The sequence below is a fragment of the Nerophis ophidion genome, linkage group LG18 (genome assembly GCF_033978795.1).
Source record: "Nerophis ophidion isolate RoL-2023_Sa linkage group LG18, RoL_Noph_v1.0, whole genome shotgun sequence".
Taxonomy (NCBI): domain Eukaryota; kingdom Metazoa; phylum Chordata; class Actinopteri; order Syngnathiformes; family Syngnathidae; genus Nerophis; species Nerophis ophidion.
Window position 1 is genome coordinate 26,255,062 of NC_084628.1, and position 10,352 is coordinate 26,265,413.

The window sequence follows — 10,352 nt, forward strand, 5'->3', positions numbered from 1 at the left end:
TTGATGTTAACTCATGTGTGATGCTAACTAATTTTTGATGCTAACTCATGTTTGATGTTAACTCATGTGTGATGTTAACTCATTTTTGATGCTAACTCATGTTTGATGTTAACTCATGTCAATCAATCAATCAATCAATCAATGTTTATTTATATAACCCCAAATCACAAATGTCTCAAAGGACTGCACAAATCATTACGACTACAACATCCTCGGAAGAACCCACAAAAGGGCAAGGAAAACTCACACCCAGTGGGCAGGGAGAATTCATATCCAGTGGGACGCAAGTGACAATGCTGACTATGAGAAACTTTGGAGAGGACCTCAGATGTGGGCAACCCCCCCCCCCCCCTGGGGGGGGGGTTGCCCACATTTTGTGTTGCCCACATTGTGTGATGCTAACTCATTTTTGATGCTAACTCATGTTTGATGTTAACTCATCTGTGATGCTAACTCATTTTTGATGCTAACTCATGTTTGATGTTAACTCATGTGTGATGCTAACTCATGTTTGATGTTAACTCATGTGTGATGCTAACTCATTTCTGATGTTAACTCATGTGTGATGCTAACTCATGTGTGATGCTAACTAATTTTTGATGCTAACTCATGTTTGATGATTACTCATGTGTGATGATAACTAATTGTTGATGCTAACTCATGTTTGATGCTAACTCAAGTGTAATGCTAACTCATGTTTGATGTTAACTCATGTGTGATGCTAACTAATTTTTGATGTTAACTCATGTTTGATGTTAACTCATGTGTGATGCTAACTCATGTTTGATGTTAACTCATGTGTGATGCTAACTAATTTTTGATGCTAACTCATGTTTGATGTTAACTCGTGTGATGCTACCTCATGTTTGATGTTAACTCATGTGTGATGCTAACTCATTTTTGAGGGTAACTCATATATGATGCTAACTCATGTTTGATGTTAACTCATGTGTGATGCTAACTAATTGTTGATGCTAACTCATGTTTGATGTTAACTTATGTGTGATGCTAACTCATGTTTGATGTTAACTCATGTGTGATGCTAACTAATTTTTGATGCTAACTCATGTTTGATGTTAACTCATGTGTGATGCTAACTATTTTTTGATGCTAACTCATGTTTGATGTTAACTCATGTGTGATGCTAAATCATGTTTGATGTTAACTCATGTGTGATGCTAACTCATTTTTGATGTTAACTCATGTGTGATGCTAACTCATGTGTGATGCTAACTAATTTTTGATGCTAACTCATGTTTGATGATTACTCATGTGTGATGATAACTAATTGTTGATGCTAACTCATGTTTGATGTTAACTCATGTGTAATGCTAACTCATGTTTGATGTTAACTCATGTGTGATGCTAACTAATTTTTGATGTTAACTCATGTTTGATGTTAACTCATGTGTGATGCTAACTAATTTTTGATGCTAACTCATGTTTGATGTTAACTCATGTGTAATGCTAACTCATGTTTGATGTTAACTCGTGTGATCCTAACTTATTTTTGATGCTAACTCATGTTTGATGTTAACTCATGTGTGATGCTAACTAATTTTTGATGCTAACTCATGTTTGATGTTAACGATGTGTGAAGCTAACTCATGTTTGGTGTTAACTTATGTGTGATGCTAATTTTTTATGTTAACTCATATGTGATGCTAACTCATGTTTGATGTTAACTCATGTGTGATGGTAACTAAGTTTTGATGTTAACTCATGTGGGATGCTAACTAATTTTTGATGTTAACTCATGTGTGATGCTAACTCATGTTTGATGTTAACTCATGTTTGATGTTAACTCATGTGTGATGCTAACTAATTTTTGATGTTAACTCATGTGTGATGCTAACTTAAATGTCAAAGCATAGTGATATGACAATGGAATTGAATGTTTACAATAAAACCAAAACAAAAATAAAATTGTAACCAATATTTCAGAGTAATTCCTACAAGTAAAATAATATTTGTGTACATTTCAATCATAGAACAGGTCATGCCTTGTCATGCTTTTGTTGTTTTTTTGCAAATTAAAACAACATGACATGGAGTAAAATAATAGTAGTAATACTAGCAGTAAATAAAATACAAAATAAAAAAATAATAAAAATAAATACATAAACCAAACAACTTAAGAAAAGTTTAATAGGACCAGTAAAAAGCCTGGTTAAAATTATGTTATAATATTCGAGTCTTGTTTAAGTGTTTTTAGAAAAATAAACAGCATATTTTATTCTTAATTATTAGTGTATTTTTATTTTTTATTTTTAATATGCTCTTCTGCTATAAAGTTTTAAGGGGAGCTCAAAAACAAAATGAGAATGTCACTGTCAAAGCATGGCGATATGACAAATGAATGGAATGTTTACAATAAAAACAAAACAAAAATAAAATCGGAGCCAATATTTCAGAGTAATTCCCACCAATAAATCAATATTTATGTAACCTCAAATAATTTTGATCCGCATCTTATAACTGTTACAAGTGATTGGTTCCTCAATTAAAAAAAACTCCCCTCCCATGACTTGTATTGTTTGGGGTGTCTGGAATCCGTCCTTGAAGGGGGGGACTTCTTACCTTTCTTGTCCCCGAAGTAGAGGGTCTGCTGCGCCGGGTTGGACCACTGGAGGGAGGTGTTGTCGTTGAAGTCCACCCTGCAAGTCATGTTGGCGGCTGCCTCCTCCAGCGCCGTCACGTTCTGAGTGATAGGGAACTGGCCATGGCCGCCTGCAAAGGGGGCGGAGTCAGAGCTGAGGTCACGGCGGCGCGTTAGCACAAGGTCTGCACTTTGATTGGATCGTGTTAAGGCGTGCACCCGGCAGAGAGACAGGTCAAGGTGTGGCTGTTATGTCATCGCCCGCATAAATCTCTTCATCCTATCTCTGCACAGAACCTGTGCTAACTCACGTCACACTGTCCGATAAAACTGATGTTTTGTTTTTGTGTCGACGAAGCAGGGACAACAAAGTGTATTTATTGATCAGACCACACAATTGTTGTAGCACATACCTACTTCCTGTTCCTATCTACAGCGCTAAGCATTCTGGGTATTGTAGTATACAAAAATGTTCTTCTTTGCATGTTTGATTTAAATCTTTGAAGTATGCAAAATTCTTCCCTGTTAGCGTATCCTAACGTTAGCATGCTAACCCTTAATTTTGCCGCCATTTTAGATGTATGCTGACTTTTCCTCCGTTACCATGCTGATGGTAGCATACTCACATTTAAATGCTAGCATTTTTAGCTATTTTTATTGATTTAAACCTAAAAATCATGGCTTTTGATACTTTGCAGCATCTTAAAAGACTAAACATTTTCTATATCATGATGATGTTAGCATAATAGCATTTTATGGTACAATTTTTGGTACTTTTATCCATGTATACCTAAAAAAATTATGACTTTTGATACTTGGCGCCATCTTGGAAGTACGCTAACTTTATTATGTTATCATGCTAATGTTAGCAAGATAACATGTTATTGTAACATTTGAGCTAATTTCATTTGTTTCAACCTAAAAGTCTTTTGTTACTTGTTGCCATCTAAGGCGTATGCTGACTTTTCCTGTTAACATGCTAACGTTAGCATGCTAAAGTTTTATGCTAGATTTATAGCAAATTTTTATCCGTTTCAATCTAAAAATCAAAGCTTTTGATATTTGGCATCATCTTAGACAAATGCTGACTTTTTCTATGTTATGCTAACATTTAATTTGATCTAATTTTATAAGTTAAAACCTAATGATCATGGCTTTTGATACCTGGCACCATCTTGGAAGAATGCTAAGTTCTCGTAAGTCATCATGCTGATGTTAGCATTGGTAACATTTTATGCTAGCATTTTAGCTAATTTCATCCTAATATTTGTGTATTTCGCTACTTCTCGCCATCTTGTAAGTATGCCAATTGTTTCTGTTATATATCATGCCAATGTTAGCATTGTTAATATTTTATGGTAGCTTTTTAGCTTCAGTCAACCCCTAGCCAGAGGTTCACAGCACAGCCAGCAGGCCCATCCAATTTCAATCAATCAATCAATGTTTACTTATATAACCCTAAATCACAAGTGTCTCAAAGGGCTGCACAAGCCACAACGACATCCGCGGTACAGATCCCATATAAGGGCAAGAAAAAACTCACAACCCAGTGAGATGTCAATGACAATGACTATGAGAAACCTTGGAAAGGACCCCTACATATAGTCTCTCATTGTCGCTCATTAACCAACAAAAATGAGCGCTACAGATTGCACACAACAATTCACAAATGCTATTAACGTGTGCGGATAAATGAGTTGGAACATAAACGAATGTTTAAAAAGGACAAACGCGTTTCAAGCGTACAACATAGACGGAGAATGTCTGCAAGCGGACAATAAGAAAGTCTTTGGTGGTGTTTCTATTTATATTTATAATAAATGGTCACTATTATTGCTTGTAACAAATTAAAACAGTAGCGTAATTTGACATTGTGCTTTTACTGCCATCTAGTGACTACTTATACAAAACAAGTTAGACATCAATCACACCGCAGAGTCTATGCCAACATCAGCAACCGCTTGTTGCTAGGCAGAATTCATCGTGCAGAATTTGACACCAATAAAGAAGACTAGAGATGTCCAATAATGGCTTTTTTGCCGCTTTTTATTCCGATATTGTCCAACTCTTAATTGCTGATTAAGATATCAACCGATATCGATATATACAGTCGTGGAATTAACACATTATTTTGCCAAATTTTTTCTGAGATGCCCCGCTGGATGCATTAAACAATGCAACAAGGTTTTCCAAACTAAATCAACTCAAGTTATGGAAAAAAAAATGCCAACATGGCATCGCCGTATTTATTATTGAAGTTACAAAGTGCATTATTTTTCCCAACATGCCTCAAAACAGCAACTTGGAATTTGGGACATGCTCTCCCTGAAAGAGCATTGGGATGTTGAGGTGGGCGGGGTTGAGGTGGGGGTTAGGGGATAGCGGGGTGCGTGTATTGTAGCGTCCCGGAAGAGTTAGTGCTGCAATGGCTTCTGGGTACCGAATTTCCTTGAATAGCCGTCGGGTATGTAATATGCGCCTGCCTTGAATTACTGCCGGATCAAACTAGCTCCCCAAATTTATTAGCTCATGCTTACTTTTACCGCTGGGTCAAATTCGTGACATCACGAGTGACGCTTCCCCTATCGTCATTTCCAAAATGGCGGAGGAGTTTATATTAGATTTTACTATGTGTAAACCAGGGGTCTTGTTCCACAGCCATACAGATCACACTGATGGTTGTGATATAAAATAACTTTTAACACTCTTACTAATATGCGCCACACTCTGTGAACCCACACCAAACAAGAATAACAAACACATTTCGGTAGAACATCAGCTCTGTAACATTATAAACACAACAAAAGAATAACCCAGAATGCCATGCAATCATGACTCTTTGCTATATTATACACCCCGCTAGCACCAAACCCCGCCCCACCCCTCCTCTCCGTGCGTCGGGCGGGGTTGGGGGTGCGGGTATAATATAGCCAAGAGTCATGGATGCATAGCCTTCTGAGTAATTCTTATGTTGCGTTTATAATGTGTTACAGAGCCGATGTTCTCCAGAAATGTGTTTGGTGTGGATTCACAGAGTGTGGCGCATATTAGTAAGAGTGTTAAAGTTGTTTGTATCACAACCATCAATGTAAACGGTAAGGCTGTTGACCAAGTATGCATTGCTATCTCGTATGAGAAGTAGCGAAATGCATGCGTCCGGCCGGCACGCAGATAGCATGGTGTTAAGGTGGGCACGATGAAATGTTTTAAAGCAGTGGTCCCCAACCACAGGGCCGCGGCCACAGAAGAATTTTTCATAATTTTTTTTTTAATCGCACTCAATTTTTTTACTGCATGCCATTGATAAGCGCAGGGGTAAGAAGAGGTTTTAAAATTATTAGCGCTTGCTTACTTTTACCGCATGCCTTGAATAAGCGCAGGAGTGAGAAGAGGTTTTAAATTATTTAGCGCCCCAGCGACTATTCAAAGAAATGCGGTATTTGTTCTGTTGTGTTTATGTTGTGTTACGGTGCAGATGTTCTCCCGAAATGTGTTTGTCATTATTGTTTGGTGTGGATTCACAGTGTGGCGCATATTTGTAATAGTGTTTAAGTTTTTTATACGGCCACACTTCTCCCTACTTCTGTGCACACAGCGGCGTTTTAAAAAGTCATAAATTTTACTTTTTGAAACTGATACAGATAATTCCCGATATCACATTTTAAAGCATTTATCTGCCGGTAATATCGGCAGTCTGATAATATCGGACATCACTAATTATTTGATTTTTCGGATTTTTTTTTCTTTTACATGTTTTACTGCTGAGCATATCTTTACCAACAAAGGTCAAAGATCAAAGGTCAACTATTCTGTGTATTTTCCTACTTTCTAAATAATTTTTGTTTTCATGCAAATTTCTCCCCAATTTTTTTTGGGGATGAATATTTGTTGTGAACTAATCAGAACCTTAAATATGTCAATAGTTAATAACAACATTGATTTTGATTCATTATTAGTTTTTGACCAATGAGTTTTAAAGAAAAAAAAAAAATCCCACTAAACTTCTGAGGGATCCAAATGGGTCCCACTCATAAAAGTAAGTCATACAGAACATGTTTTTTTTTTTCAACGCCTAAACCTCTAAATCGACTTCAGATATATTCCTTGATTATTAGTTTTTATTTTTCATGTTTTTTTGGTTTGTTTTATGCACTTTTTGTTTTGTTTTTATATGGCAAACACACAAAATATGCAATATTTTCCACCCAAAAATGTCAAAGTGTATCATTTGAAGAGCAGTAATTGGAGCCTTAAATATTTCAATAATTCATAACACCATTGATTTTGATTCATTATTATTTTTACAGCAAGGATTCAAAACAAAACCCACAAACATTTTGGGGGAACTAAAAGGGCCCCAAAGAATACATTTTTTTTTTTAAGGCAAACACAACAAAATACAATGTTTTCCTCCCAAAAATATTTTAAAGGATAATTTTCAATATGATGGAATTGTAGCCTTCAATAGGTTAATCATTCATAACAAGATTGTTTGAAATTCATTTTTCAGCAATGACCAAGAAAAAACAAAACACTGAAATTATTGGGGATCTAAAAGGGTCCCACTCAAAACTGTAAAAAACAAGTCATATATATATATATATATATATATATATATATATATATATATATATATATATATATATATATAGAGAGAGAGAGAGAGAGAGAGAGAGATTATATCTTTACTTTCTTCACTTCAATCTCTAGAACTTCAGATCTATAACTTGTATTAATTTGTTTTTTCTTTACATCTTTGTTTGTTTTGTGCCCTATTTATGGTGAAAAAAAAAATAAAAAATTTCACACAAAATATGTAATTTCCCCCTCCCAAATATTTTAAAGTGGAATATTTGATGTGAAGTATTTGGAGCCTTAAATATGTCAATAATTCATAACAACATTGATTTTGATTCATTATTATTTTTACAGCAAGGAGTCAAAACAAAATCCCACTAAAATTTTTGGGGATCTAAAAGGGCCCCAATAATACGTTTTTTGTTTTGTTTTTTATACAGCAAACACACAAGAAAATGCAATATTTTCCTCGAAAAAATATTTTAAAGGCAAATTTTCGATGTGATGTAATTGTTGCCTTTAATGGGTTAATCATTCATAACATTGATTTAAATTCCTTTTTCAGCAATGACCAAGAAAAAACAATACACAAAAATTATTGGGGATCCAAAAGAGTTCCACTCAAAAGTGTAAAAAATAAGTCATACATTTATATATATATACACACACACACACACACACACACACACACACACACACACACACACACACACACACACACACACACACACACACACACACACACACACACACACACAAAACTATATATATATATATACACACACACCATTTTTTTTTTACTTTTATCACATCAATCTCTAGAACTTCAGATTTATAACTTGTAATTATTATTTTTTGTTTATGCCCTATTTAAGATAAAAAAAAAAAGCATTATTATATTTTGAGCAATGACAGTTTTAGAGTAGAAAAAAACAGCCTGCATCGCAGATTTGTGTTATTAGAATTAACATTGCAACTTGTTCTCATTACATTTCAATTGTTTGCTCCTTTATTCCAAATGTTTCCCTTTTTTAATGTTATTAAAGTGAAAATAGGTGTGGGCTGCATATGGCCCCACGGCTGCACTTTGGACACATCTGAATTAGAGACTTGTTGTGATTGTACACATGATGTACTTCACAAGAACCTTTTTACTTCACATTTGTTCCTCTAAGCATCCGTGGAGGGGGGCCTGATTCGCGGGGCCCGCCACGGAGCGAGGTGTGTAAGGACCGGCCTCAAAGCCAGTGACAGGTGAGTGGATTGCCCAGCTGAGATGGTTTCTCTAATCACATGTCGCCGTTATTAGCCGAGACACGTGGTTGGCGTTGGAGGAAGAGAGGGACACGCCGAGAGGAAGACTGTAAACAAAGACAGAACATTTGCAGAACAGTGTGCTGTCGTGGCGTGTGCGCAAATAAAACGATTCTCAAACCTGATTACCGGGCTTATGAGAGGGTCTGTCCTGATCAGGGGAAAACATGGGAGGTCAACCTCCACATCTTTTTGTATTTTATTTATTTTTCTTACATATATTTTTTCATTTAATTTTTAATTCGTGATAATATTATTTTTAATTTGATACATTTCTTTGTGTTACTGAACTCGCCGGGAGTGGAGGACAAATTGACAGACGGGCGCAGCAATCTAATTAGCATGCAAGCTAACGGTCGCCGTCACCCCCTGCTATAGGTGACATTGTCCCCGCCCCCTCCCAGGTACGCTTGACCGCAGAGAGGTGTCAGTCTGGAGGGGGGTGTGTGTGTGTGGGGGGGGGGGGGGGGGGGGGCAGCTGTCCACCTCATTAGTCCCACTCGCCCCCGGGGTCCCCGACCGCCAAAGATGGGTGACCTTCCTTGACCTCCATTGTACTGATGGACGCCCCATGTCAGCTGGGGGACACAGTGAGTGAGTGAGTGAGTGAGTGAGTGAGTGAGTGAGTGAGGAGACTGTTCATCAAGAGTGGAAGTAAACTGCACACAAAAACTTCTCACTTATTTTACTCGTTAAAACATCCGACAATGTTCTCATCTAATGATGACTTCACTCATCCACCTTCTGACTCTCTGTGTGTGTGTGTCTTTGTATGTGTGTGTCTCTCTGTATGTGTGTGTGTCTCTGTGTGTGTGTGTGTCTGTGTATCTTTGTATGTGTGCATCTCTAGGGTGTGTCTCTGTGTGTGTGTGTCTTTGTATGTGTGTGTGTCTATGCATGTGTGTGTGTGTCTCTCTGTATGTGTGTGTCTCCGTGTGTGTGTGTCTTTGTATGTGTGTGTCTTTAAGGGTGTATCTTTGTGTGTGTGTATCTTTGTATAAGTGTACGTCTCTGTGTGTGTGTGTGTCTCTGTATGTGTGTGTTTGTTTCTGTGTGTGTGTGTCTCTGTGTGTGTGTGTCTGTGTGTGTGTGTGTCTTTGTATGTGTGTGGCTCTGTATGTGTGTGTGTGTTCTGTATGTGTGTGTGTGTGTGTGTCTTTGTATGTGTGTGGCTCTGTATATGTGTGTGTTTCTGTGTGTGTGTGTCTTTGTATGTGTGTGTCAGTCTCTGCATGTGTGTGTGTGTCTCTGTGTGTGTGTGTGTGTGTGTGTCTCTCTATGTGTGTGTGTCTCTGTGTGTGTGTGTGTGTCTCTTTATGTGTGTGTGAGTCTGTATGTGTGTGTGTGATTCTGTATGAGTGAAGTATAAAAATTTGTATAGTGTCTTTGTATGTGTGTGGCTCTGAATATGTGTGTGTCTCTCTATACTAAATAATACTGTATACTGTAATATGAATTATGGTGTACTAATAGTGCACTACACATATTTTTATACCTCACACATACAGAGACACACACACACATACAGAGACTCACACACACATACAGAGACACACACACACACACAGAGACACACACATATAGAGAGAACACACACAGAGACACACACACAGAGAGACACACACACATACAGAGACACACACATGCAGAGACAGATACACACACACAGACACACACACACACACACACACATATGCAGAGACAGACACACCCACACATACAGAGACACACACACACAGAGACACACACACATGCATAGACAGACACACACAAACAGAGACACAAAAAACATACAAAGACACACACACACTGAGACACACACACACACATGTGTGTGTCTCGGTGTGTGTGTGTCTGTGTG

At 37.3% G+C, this 10,352-nt stretch overlaps 1 protein-coding gene across 2 annotated transcripts in view; it reads right to left on the reverse strand.

Annotated features, from left to right (window-relative positions):
* LOC133537038 (cell adhesion molecule 2-like) overlaps positions 1-10,352 on the reverse strand; it is a 272,500-nt gene that overhangs the window by 35,538 nt on the left and 226,610 nt on the right. For both annotated transcript variants that reach the window (XM_061877859.1, XM_061877858.1), the window contains one exon: positions 2,581-2,730. In XM_061877859.1, the coding sequence (XP_061733843.1) occupies positions 2,581-2,730 (150 nt within the window). The remainder of the gene's footprint in view (positions 1-2,580; positions 2,731-10,352) is intronic.